General features: G+C 42.4%; 1 protein-coding gene across 1 annotated transcript in view; it reads left to right on the forward strand.

Annotated features, from left to right (window-relative positions):
* The window catches only part of EPHA4 (EPH receptor A4), a 106,719-nt gene extending 94,510 nt beyond the window's left edge, over positions 1-12,209 (forward strand). Inside the window, exons 14-18 of the mRNA XM_051781422.1 lie at positions 780-929; positions 3,338-3,531; positions 6,010-6,165; positions 6,442-7,325; positions 9,553-12,209. Of these exons, the coding sequence (XP_051637382.1) occupies positions 780-929; positions 3,338-3,531; positions 6,010-6,165; positions 6,442-6,556 (615 nt within the window). The 3' untranslated portion in view covers positions 6,557-7,325; positions 9,553-12,209. The remainder of the gene's footprint in view (positions 1-779; positions 930-3,337; positions 3,532-6,009; positions 6,166-6,441; positions 7,326-9,552) is intronic.
* The last annotated feature ends 877 nt before the right edge of the window (positions 12,210-13,086 follow it).

Here is a 13,086-nt window from a genome sequence, read left to right on the forward strand (position 1 = left end):
ATCTCTGGCCTGGGATCACTCAGCTAAGGCAAAATCAGATAAACAGGATGGAGTGAGTTCCTTTTTAAACAGTGCAGGACCTCAGTGGTCCATATCAGATGCCCAAGTTTTTTTATTTATTTAGAAAGAAGTATTGTAAGAAGAGGCAACTCTCTCCAACAGGTATCAAAAGCAGCTTTGTACCATGGTCTGGTGTTGAACTCCTCCCCCAGGGTCTGGGAGAGCCCAGAGGCTTGCTTGCCATCTCACATCTCTGGTAGGAATTGGGATATTGCCCATGGGAAACACCACCGTATTCATAAATCTTTCCAGTTTTTCCTCTCTTTATTTTACCTTTTTGAAAAGCAAAACGTTTATAATCCCATTTTTCTGAAACAGGCCAAACAGGTCAGACAGGCAAGCAAGGAAATAGTAATTAACAGCGTGTACTTGTTTGTTTTGTCAACTAAATCTCTAATATATACTTTGTAAAACCCCTGGCTTGTTCTCAGGCTTCAGCATAGCCCTAAGCAGAGATCTCTTGGAGGGCTGATAAAAATTCATTTAACAATTTACTGGTTCGCCTTCTTGTGACTAAAGAAAACAGATGGGCAGCATTGCCTCCTGGTTGGATCTGACAGTTTTATGGCAAGCAAGAGAGAAAGCGGATGCCTTTTTAAGAAGGATTCTGGAGTCGTGTATGAAAAGCATTTTGTATTTTTAATGTGTAGAACAGTGTCAGCCATGCACATTACTGGGTCAGTGACTCACTAGCCTGTGGTTTCTTTTATTTGTGACAGGGTGGCAAGATCCCCATCAGGTGGACTGCACCAGAGGCAATTGCCTACCGTAAATTCACATCAGCTAGTGACGTGTGGAGCTATGGCATCGTCATGTGGGAAGTGATGTCCTACGGAGAAAGACCTTACTGGGATATGTCCAATCAAGATGTGAGTCTCCTTCTGAGCTTCCTATTCCTTTTCTCTCTCTTTCCTCTCACCTCACCTTTACCTCTGTCCTTAGACATCTACTGATGTGTTTCCCTGTCAGTTGCTATATGATTATAAGATGTTTATTCCAGGTTTTTAAAAGGATATTACGGGTGGTAGAACCCCTGTTTTCTCAGGGAGCTTCTCTGGAACTAAAATTCCTTGAGTACTCGAAGCCTGGTCTCTGATCAGGGAATAGGGAGTTTTCAAGTTAGGTCTGTAACTTGTGTATCAGCTTTATTTGTTTTGGTTTTTTAATTAAAAAACCCCAAACAATTAATGTAAGAAAGAAAAATGGAGGAAAGGGAAACTAATATATTTAATCTGTCAGATTGTAATACTGTCAGGAGAGGGGAGATTTGAATGTTCATATTAAATCTTGAGTTTATTAAATGTCTTCAAGAAAAAAAATATTTGAATTTAATTGGGCTTCCTATTGCTAGTTAATTCTTGAAGCTCTGCTATGCTTGTCACTCTTTCAGGTGATTTTATTTCTTGTAGGATATCTAAATCAACATGTATGAAATCCAGTTCTGATTACCAGTCAGAGCATCCTTGTGACAATGGTATAGCTGCCCCCTGAGGACATTAAAAAGCAGCTTTTGGAAATGACCATTCTTAAATTATGCATGTCCTGTTTAACTGTACCATCTGGACTACTTCAGTGTATTCCAAGAGGGAGCATGCACAATGGCTGCTATTCCAGAAGAGTATTTAATAATAATGCTAATAAGAGCTTTTGCTAATGGAATTTTTATTAAATGAAAATAAAAAAATCCCAGTGAAAATGAAGCCTAGATTATCCGTAATTCTTTTCCCAGGGGATTTACAAGGGTATAAAGGAAGAAGAAAATGGTAATCTGAATATATGGTCCTGGGAGTGGTTAAGTCATTTTACAAGTCATCTGCTTTCTTATGTAGAGCTGAACATTTTCAAAGAGTGTCTAGATGCGGATGGCATTTAATCTAAACAGGGGATATAATTTTAATTTCCTTCTGATGTGAAATGTCTCTTCTGGCACCCAATCTTGCCTTCCTTTGCTAACAGGAAGTCATCAAGACTTAGCAAGAAAATAAAACACCAGATGTGTCTCGGTTATATCAAGCATGTCTGCACAGCACAGTGGAGCTCACTGCAACAAACACAGAGCTGTTTTTATTAGAGCTGTTTATGTTAGGCTGGTGTACACTACTAATGTGTGCTGCTAGACCAGGTTGAAAAGCTGGCTTGAACAGGACAGGGAAAGCCAGTATTATGGTCCTTGCACACTCTTTACATGTACATGTCATAGATATGCCTTTTTTTTTCTCCTTAATGATGGCAAAATCAGTACTTTTCACAAAAAGCAGAAGTGGATTTCAAAGTATACTCAGTATCTGTTGAAGCAAGAGAGATCAAAAGGATCTTCATACTTTCTGGAGTAGTGAGAGCCACTTTGTTTGTGGTCACTGAATGGCTGCTAATAATACAAGCATATTCCTCACGCTGTCCTCCCAGTGGATTTTAGCCACTAATTGGACAAGCACTAAATGAGGGAATTTAGTGCAACCCAGTCTCAGTTCACTCCTGGTCTCTGGTCTCATGGTGAGTCCTGCCAGCAGTGTTATATCGATTAATTCAGATCTGGAGGCTCTTGGGTCGTGTCCCTGTCATGTCAGAACTGAATCCCGCTCTCCTGAGGGAGCTAAGAAGACATCAGAATACTGAGCTTTGGAGCCCATTTTGGAGGGTTTGAAGTGACTTCAGTTTGTGAGTTTCTCTGGATTCTGTTAAATATGAAATACATGCTTAAGCTATGTTGGACTTCTGTAAAGCTGCACAAAAGGGTTCCCATCTCTGCATTTCTTGGCTCAGAGCATATAGTGGTGAGGGAACAGGTTCTCTGCAAGGCCTGTATTACTCATAGAGATGAACTAGCCAGGGGGACAAGGGGGAGGGGGCGGTCTGCTGTACCTTAAAAATTATGGGGAAAACATAATCTTCAACATATTGCACCCAAAACTGACAGATAGTTAAGATTTCCTGTAGAGCTGTTGCTTCTCCAGCCCTCTGTCCAACAATAGTTGCTTAATTCTAACCAGGGCTATTCTGTCATCCCTATATCCAATGTGCTCTTTTGTGACACATTGCCCTCCTGTATCTGATATCTGCTTTGGATGCTGAACCCTTTTAGTTTTGAATTGCTGAGGAGAAATGACAGTTCTGAGACCACCAACTGCCTGAGTCTGAGTGAAATTTTCCATGTTGTTTCACTTAATTGTGGATTTGTTACCATAGTTCGGATTGCCCTAGGATAAATGATACTCAGCTGGTATTTGTGAGCAGTGTCTGATGTTCTCTAATGTCTTCCTAATTGTGCCATTTATAGGTTATTAAAGCCATTGAGGAAGGGTACCGGCTGCCACCCCCGATGGACTGCCCCATTGCTCTCCATCAGCTGATGCTGGACTGCTGGCAGAAGGAGCGCAGTGACAGGCCTAAATTTGGACAGATCGTCAACATGCTGGACAAACTCATCCGCAACCCCAACAGCCTGAAGAGGACGGGCAGTGAGAGCTCCAGGTCAGCTGTGCTTTAGTAATGGTGATGGACGAGGGAGCACAGTGGAGGTGACAGGCAAAGCTGCGAGTCCTGGGTGTGAGGTGTGCGCTGTGGCTCTGCAGAGCGAGGCTGCACAGCAGCCACTGCCCTGTGCGAGCGAGCACAGGGCTCGTGCTGGCACATTGCTGGACCCCCGGGGCACCCCAGGCTCGCCCAGCCCTGCGAGGAGGAAAATGGAACGAGCAGAGCTGTTGCTGTATCACACCAACGCTGAGCAAGTTTATAGCACAGCCTTAAGCACGTCCTGAAAAAGCTCTGACGCATTCAAGCTCTGTTGGAAGGCAGAGTTTGCTGCGTCTTTCCCATCTGCCCCCGTGGTGAAAGGGCTTGAATGGGGTAGGGTCATCCCCATGCAGTGTAGCTAACAGGAGTGATGTGGTTTTCTGAGGAAAAGCACATCATCAAGTTTTATAAACCCTAGATTTGTGTAGGATTTGCAAATGAGCATTACGGCATTACAGCCAACGCCTTGCGGGCATTGGGAAGGTGTGGATTAATTTTTATGTGAATTTGAATTTAATTTTGTGGAAAGCCAGTTTCATGTCTCCACCGATCCCGCATTACATTTGTTTTGTTTGCTAAGCATGGTATACCTGGTACGTGCAAAAGAAGCACAGCAGGAAGGAAACTCCCAGAGTAGTAGGGTAAAACCAAAATATCTTTGTTGGGACAGATCAGCAGTTTGTTTAAGCTGATGAAATACTGCTGAAGTAATAGGAGCTTTACTAATTTACACCAGGTTTGGTCTGCTTTTTTAAAATGTCTTTGTCAGGTAAATTTGCTTACAGCAAATATGGAAAAAAAGCATAAAAGAAAAGAAACAAGAGGAAGATAATGGGAATATATTTTTCAGTAGAAGGGAAGGTACAAAAATATCCATTAGACAATACAAAATTAAGCTTCTTGAATCAGCGAAGGAGTAACAGCGATTCTGTCTCAGCCTTCAATAGAACAACACTGTAAAAAAAGCTAGTTCCTTTTTTAAACTTGTAGGTCCCTTTGTGAGTCTTGCTTACAATGTATGTTATCTGAAGAGGGATTATTAACCTTGTGAGGCCACTATCACCACGTCTTCCAAATTGCCCCAATTGTAATGGTAGCCTAGCAAAAATGTATCCTTCCTTTGATGCTTAAATAATTTACATGGTGAGAATCACAGTATGATCTGCTGTGATAATTTGATTTGAGAACCACAGTATGAACTCCTCCATTTTGCTTTCTTTCCAATTTAGAGGTGCTCTTTGAAAATATGTAGATTTTTCAATAGTTAATAGTCAGTTCAAGGTCATTCTGTGTGTGTGTATGTAAGTTAATAGCCTATTCAAGGTCATTTCATGTTCATGGCTGTTTATAAATACATTTCTCATCTTTGGAATATGAATTTCAAGTATGCATATAACATTATTAATATATGATTTTATACATGCAGCATAATTATATATAAATAGGTTGCCATGATTGGTCTTGTGTTAGATAGTGCAGTAAAAGAGTTGTACCGAGTTGTACCGAGTATACAGTGTGTACTCAGTGCCTCAGGCAAGATGTAACCATGCTATTGCACACCTAATCTTTGATGTGCATTTTCAGATAAATTGCTAAATGATAATTGTTTTGATTAGATAGATAGTAGTAATTTATAGTGGTTTAATGAAACAGGGGCTTATGCTATACATGAAATAATAAATGCAATATTAATAAGAGAAGCAAATTTTGTAAAAATAATTATTGGCAAATCTGTGCAAGGGAAAATGAGAAGCACATTCCACAGTGCAAAGAGAGAAAGATCAAAGCTCGCGTGATTCCCGCCACTCCTGGCACACACTACAGTCAGGAATGGATTGATTAAAGAGGGGATTAACTCCCTGCTGTCCTGAGTTTGATTGAGTGCTCTGAGCAGACCTGGCTAGAAATAGGATTTATCTGAACCCACCCTGAGTTTTACCCTCCAAACCAGTCTGGCAGGGTGTGAGCTCCCAGTTCCTTTGCACATACTTCAGTAGTGTTTCTATAGCTGCTGAGCTGAGGTCTGACACATGCAGGATTGGCAAGGTCTGGCATTGCTGCCCGTGAGATACAGACCCAGCAGACTGAACGCCTTCCAGCATTGCCATCTTCTTTGTTTGTGGAAGTAAAAGCATTTTCTGTGAACTTGGTTGCATCTGAGGTAGAAGTTGTAAGCAGCATTGTGGTTCAAATTAGGTCTCAAACCAAAAATAAAAACCTAAGGTCAGATTCTTTCTTAGCAAAAATTGGCCTATTCCTTTGCATTTTGTTCAGTTTCTTGCATTGATGTGCAGAGCCACCAGTTTCGTTGGGCACAGCGTCTCGCCCTTGCTTTCCCTCATCATTGAGGATAATTGTTGCAGAGACCAAACTTTGGTTTGTGGTTCATGATCCAGCTGACACCATTTCTCTGTCCTTTCACTGTTTGGCATCCAGACCTAGCACAGCCCTGCTGGATCCCAGCTCCCCTGAGTTCTCAGCGGTTGTTTCTGTCGGTGACTGGCTCCAAGCCATGAAAATGGAGCGATACAAGGATAACTTCACAGCTGCTGGCTATACCACCCTAGAGGCTGTGGTGCATATGAACCAGGAGTAAGTACTCAGCGATATAACAAAAAACTGGTAAATCTGGATTTAATCAGCCTCTTTTGCTTTGTGCTGCATATCATTACACTCATTAAAGGAATGGAATGCCTTTCATTTGGATGGAGGATAACTTTAAAATGCCTCCACTTATTTAATTAAACATTTCTGTACATCTGCCTTGCTTTTGCTAATGTTGCTTGTGGTTGACTCATAATATTTTTCTCTGCGCCAGCATCTGATCCATGGTTCTCAGCCCCTCGCTTCTTCTCTTGCTTTCCACAGTGACCTGGCGAGGATCGGGATCACGGCCATCGCGCACCAGAACAAGATCCTGAGCAGTGTCCAAGCGATGCGCACCCAAATGCAACAGATGCACGGCAGGATGGTTCCCGTCTGAGCCAGTACTGAATAAACTCAAAACTCTTGAAATTAGTTTACCTCATCCATGCACTTTAATTGAAGAACTGCACTTTTTTTACTTCGTCTCCTCGCCCGTCGAAATAAAGATCTGCAGCATTGCTTGATGTACAGATTGCGGAAGCCGAGCGTGTGTGTTGGGGGGGGGGTCCTCCAGAAATGACGAGCCGTCATTTTAGATCAGACCTGGAACAAATTGTTTCTTGGAACATACTTCTCTGTTGATCAACGATATGTAAAATACATGTATCTATATAAATATAAAGTCACATTCAAGTTTTGATGCTATGTTTGCTGCCAGATACTGTGCTTGAAAAAAAACAACAGCATTACTTTCCTTCTCCCTGTGACCCGTAGGATTACAACCATAGTGTTTTATTCGTGGGTGAAACCACCGATGTGCATCTTTCACTGGAATGAAGAATCTGCCCTAGGATATATTTTGCAGACTTGATGCATCACTAATAACTTGCAGAAACCTCAGTGAGAATATTGTTTGGCTAATCAGTGCCTGCCAATTAGTGATCTGCCCATTTATGGGCTTGAGACATGAAGTGACCCACCTTGTGGATTACTGGGCAAAACTAGACTTCTGGGGAGATTATTGGCTGTTGTTGTGCCGTGCTGAAGCCTACAATTGAAAGACATTTTGTGAACATCTTGCCAGTAGTCAGCTGTGACAATCGTGGCTGTGGAGCTTTCAGACTTCTTTTCTCTTTCAAGAAGCCATTCCCTTTGCCTCACGGAAGGTACATGTTCATGGTGCTTTATTTCTTAAACTAGGATTTCGACACTGTTGGGGGAAAGTAAAAAATGCTGTGGTATGTATTATTTGGGGTTCCCAACTTGTTTGTAAGAACCTGTGCTGGTTTCCCAGACTAATTGCTGAGTGTTTTCCATTGTTTGCTCTATTTGATGACAGTGAAAATTGCACTCTTTCAAAATCTGGTCTTGCTCTCAAGATGTTGCATGTCAGGATGTGCAGACAAGGTGTAGGAGTGTGTCTTAGGGCTCAGCTCAGTGCTGAGAGCTTCACTCCACTTTGCACTGAGAGCAGTAGAGATGCAGTTGTGTTTTGGATGGAAAAACTCACATGTGTGGATCCCATAGGAGGTAACAATAACCTTGTAAATTACGGATACTCATAAATGCACTGAGAACCAAGGACTTTTCCTGCCCTCTCGTGAGCAGAAGTAGAACCAATATTTATGTTTTAGCAAGACCAGTTTCAGTTGCAGTGTCAGTGGTTTTATGGGAGGGGAAGCAGAAGGAAATGGGACTGTGCATGCAGCCTTCCTGGTTTTGCAGTTCAGGTGTCAGGCAGGGTGACAGCTCTGTGCTATGCAGCAATGTTACAGTTCAGGCACAGTGATCCAGTCTGATCTGTGGGAACCAAATTCACTCTTGTAACCAGCACTGTGGGCTGGATTATCGAGGCAACTGTGAGTGTGAGTGCCAGGTACAGGCTGCATAGCTGAGGCCTGATGCCCCTCTGCAAGTATGGCCAAAAAAATGGAGCATGACTTGCTGGAAAAGCTGCCCTTCACCTCCTCTAAGGAACAGATGGGAGATTGAGTGAGTGAAAGGATCCCCTGGGTTGTTAGGTGGAGGAGACTGCTATGGGAATGTGGTTGTCCTCTGTAGGTCGCACAGCATAAAGCTTTATCCAGGAAAGCTCTGAACACATTTAGGTTTGAATTTTATTTATATTAAAGCTTCTATTACTCTTTCTGAACAGACTATATGAATTAGATTCCTTTTAAAGTCCTTTTGAGGAAGAAAGTGATGAGATGACCTTAGAAAAGAGACAGGACGGGCCCACTTATACTGTGCTGAACAGGAGAAGGATTTTTATGACGTGTCCTTTAGAATAGACATTTCATTTCAGCTGTACCAGGCACAATGTCAAGAAGGTGAAATTTATAGTTTGATGGTGCTAAGACTGGTTCTTTAGTCTATAATATTTTGGTCTTGGTCTGCCCCTGACAGCAAATTCAGAAATGATTTAGGGGCTTTATATGTCAGACTTTTTTAATAATTGAGTTTATTCTAAAGCCAAAACAGTTCACTCAGTTGGACAAGTCACACTTACTGTATTGTCACTCACATCACTTTTTGTCACTTTTAACAATAACTTGATGATTTTGACCACTAACTCTCCTGCATTCCCAACTTTCTCAGAGAACAACATGTTCAAAATATGGAATGCTAAATTTGGATCCTGTCAAGTCATGACAGCTCAGTGTAAAGTGTTCTGCGATATTACTTATAAAAGCTTTTCCATTTCAAGAAATTTAAGATTTCTTTAAAAAAAGCTACTTAAACCAGCATGTTTTAATGTCATTTTGCCAGGCAACATAAGAAGTAGTTACTCATTTTAAAGACCTGACATTTGTACTTTCAGCAGGAAAAAATCTTTTGCATCTTAAGTACAGAGATATTTCAAGTTTCCTCACTGTAAATCTGTTGCATTCCGTTGAGATCATCTTTTTATCTAAAAACAAAATACACCCAATTTTCTGGCCAGTTTGTAAAATTGCTGTCTTGGAGTCTAGTAGTGGTAATTCAAAACAGTGCAATATTTTCCACACAAAATGGAAAACTGTGTCCCTATAGAATGAAAACTGTGAAGGCAGCTCAGATGCTGGTTTTTCAGCACTGCCACTGATGGTTGTGTTCCCTGTGATAAAATCTGGCCAATGAAGGGAATCCACTGGAATGTAATTTCAGCTAGAAGAGAGCAGATGAAAAAAAAAAGAGGTGGCACATGTAAATATAGATAGATAGATAGGTTATATGTCTGTATATAAGATATGCCATGGAAGCAAGACTTTGAAATAGTGTGAGGGAAGCTGAGGAGGGACTGGCTACACACAGCAGGGCTTCTCCGGGAGATCCAGGAGTAGGGATTCGGGCAGGTCTGTGTGTCTGTCTTGGCACATGTGGTTTAATACATTTGTGTTCTCTTTTGTGCAGGGAAATGGATTTTGCTTTCACGGCCCCATAGCCTGTCCTGTTGATCGTATTGACCATGGAGGAACATAGACTAGACATGAAGCCTTCTGGATCCACAGTTGCGTCTTCCATAGCACTGATTCTGGAAAACACATGCTGAGCAGTCATCGGTCCCTGAAGAGAGTGTGACTTTTACTTTCTCTATTTTTTTTTTTCTGGGCCACCCACTCTGTTGTTTTTCTCCACTGAGCGATAACTGACTCTTTAAGACTCAGCACCCAGTTGTCACTTGAGGAATGTACTGTGTCAAAGCCCTGCAGACTTCTGGATTTTTTTTTTTTCCTCCCCTTCTGCCTTCTCTTCCTACCTTCAGTTTTATTTATATATTTTGTTGTTTCCTCTCCTCGTCTCCCTGGCTGTTACCGCTCCGTCTCGGACAGATGCAGGTGATGGAGCACTACACATCTTACCAAGGACACCAGGCCAGGTGCCACAGCAAAGAACCCAGTTCCTGTGAGCTGCCTATGTACATTGCTGAGGTGACATTTTACACTGAAGGTGCCATTGCAGTGATATAAATATATTTTTTTTCCCTTGAGTGGATAATGGATTATTGTCTCCTCTGAAAGGTGCGTATGTGTGGTTGTGTGCGTGTGTTTGCCTGCGAGGCACCTCGTGTGTAGAACTGCCTGTGAATGTGCCGAGAACACCTCTGGAAGCGCAGGAGTCCCCTGTCTTATGAGAGTAGGCCCAATAGCTTGTGTCTGAAATGGTAGCAAGAACACACACATTAAAAAACGTTTGAATTTCTGTATCTGTAAGTGTATTTTTTAGCTGCCACGCTAATGAGTAGTTCTGCAGCCTGAAACAGGAGCAATTTCAAGTTAGTTTTGGATTTACGGATTGCGGGATCTAAAGGGTGCTAAAGGTTTTTGTTAAGTGTTGTTTATTCGTACTAGTGCCCTGTTCATGACCAAGACCAACCAGTTTGCAAGTGGCAAGGTAATGGAGGCAACACCTGCATTTCCGTCCACTGGTAATCCTGAACTGAATTCTTAAGTAGCCTTTTTTATCTGCAAAAATAGGATTTTAAAGACTTGTTGAATGCGAACAAATATATGCAATTCTTCCATTCACAGAAGCACCTTGCTCTGTGTGCAAGCTGTGAAATCTTGTAATGTAATAATCAGAACACTTCCCTGGTTCCCAGCACAGATAAGGAACAAATAATGCCAGTAAAGTTACTGTAGTTAGCCAGGCAGTTGTGAAGTGTGTCTTGTTCCTTGTGCAGGTAATGAAGAGCAGGTGAAGTGCAGTAGAAGGTGCTCTTTCTTCCATGGCCCGAGGAACAGTGCTGCAACTTACTGGTTCCTACCGAGGAAAGCTTTCTGTGTTTGGAGAATCCACCTTAGTGTAGCGTAAGGTAGTTGGAGTGGAGCTGAGGGGAAGCACCCAGGGAATGTGGGGCTGCCAGAGTACTTGGAGCAGGGCAGGTGACACTCCCCACTTGCTCCCTGGCTGCTGGGGGCCACCAGTGCAGCCCAGGTGGGACAGGGGCTGGCTCTGGCAGACGTTGGGCAGTCTGGATGTGCAGCCTTGACTGGAGCTGTGGTGTCCTGAAGTCGCTTCTGCTTCCTCCTCCTTGCTGACCCTCGGAGATCATGGAGCAGTAATTCTGCCTACTCTGGCAGAGGGGGAGTGGCAGGGCTGTGGGAGGGAAGCAAAGGCAGTGATGCTGTTGGCTGGGCACGGGCAGGGCACCAGGAGGTGCCAGCTGTGCTGGGATGGGCAGCCACAGGCTGCTCCAGATGGAGCTGGGACAAGTGGAAGGCGAGTGCCACGGCACTGCTGCCCCTTGGGAGAGGAGAGGTCACTGCTGGCCTGTCTCGCACGAGAAGCCTCTGTGTGTTAAGAAATTGTCCTGCTCACACACCACTGGTTGATGTTTGTCCGGGTTTTTCTTGCTGTGCTAATTTTGTGATGGATCTTATGTATTAAAAATATATATGTATAAAATACAAAAAGCTGGTGAGTAACCAGTGAACAGGACTTAAAAAGCAGTATTTTTCTTTTATGTGACATTTTCATAACCAGAAAAGAAAAAAAAATCTGAAATACTAATCAGACAAATAAAAAGAGAGTGCATTTATTTTTTTGTATCACTGCAAGTATGTTGGAATATGCAAGGACTGTGGTTAAAATTAGAATGTATGAGGCATATTATAATTTAGTTCATACTGAAAAAATCTAACAGCATTTCTTGGTTCATGCATTTGAATGATCTCTGGGTTAGATATATAGATTTTTCTATTTTGTTTTAATTTGTAATTTTTTTCCCCCTCCATGAATTTTAGGTACACATAACTTATGTCATTTATTTATGGTCTTTTATACCTAGTTTGTAAAATTGTAAAATAGCAAACAATGCAAACATTTGCATTTGAAAATAATAAAGTAGTTGCTGTACAAACCTGAAATGGACTATTTCTAATCATTGTATATTTGTTTAATGTAGAGTTTATTCACAACATATTCACAAGATATGAATACAGAATTCAGAGTAATAATTCTCCAAATCAAAAATCCTTGGCGTTTGCCCCAAAGGGATTAATTCTCTTCAGCAGACTTCACAGGAATGCACTCCCAAAGTTTGTTTGTGCTGCATAACTCCCACGAGTACCTTAAAGCTTGTTACTGTTCCTAGTTCATGTCCTGGACTGTGTGGTGTGCTGAAAGAGTTTGCGATGTGGGAAGGATGCTGCAGTCAGTTTGACCTTGTTAACGATATCAGTCATTTCTCTTTGGAGACCAGGTAGTATCCATGGGTGCTGTGCCTGAACAGGGTCATCATATTGTTTCATTTGCACAGCTGGGATTGTCTGGGAATAGTGTCCCACCCCCGCTCCCTCATCTGGACCTTGCCTGAGACCTGACATCACTTTAACAGAAATCCTACAGTTTTCACAGCATCCTTTGGGCCAGGGTTTCACCTCTCATGACCTTACTGCTGACTTACTACCCGTGTTGCTCTCCTTGTGGGCTGCAATTTGGGTCAGTGGGCTCATGTTGGACACTTGTGACCAAAGAGGGAGGCGGTGAAAGGTGTCAGGAGCAGCAGAAATGGGGAGGGGCAGTTTGTGTGAAGAGAGCTCTAAGCCAGAGACTGAGCGTGGGTGTTGTGTAAAGGATGTTGCTGTGTGATGGTCAAACATGTAGGGGCACGAGCTGTGTATTCTGTGTGCGTGTGATGGCCTCACCTGTCACCTCTTTGCAGTGCAGTGCTTAGTTTGGGACACACAGGCTTCCTGGCACTCCTAACTGTCCAAATTACACATGTATGCAGTTCACAGGAGCCACAGAAGAACTGGCTCATCTAGAAATTTTCTTAAGACTTTGATTGAGCTATTTGAAGAAGATTTTGAAGCAAACTCTTCTTGAATTGGGAGAGAGTCCAGTGATGCCAGCAGAATGGTATCATACAGCCCTGGTCCCCAAAACCCTGCCAATAGCACTTTTTTTGTACTGTAATTTAAAAGCAAGTTCACTGTGTCCTTT

Source organism: Manacus candei, unplaced genomic scaffold, assembly GCF_025592945.1.
Source record: "Manacus candei isolate 608988 ecotype Guabito, Panama unplaced genomic scaffold, ASM2559294v1 h1tg000015l, whole genome shotgun sequence".
Classification (NCBI taxonomy): domain Eukaryota; kingdom Metazoa; phylum Chordata; class Aves; order Passeriformes; family Pipridae; genus Manacus; species Manacus candei.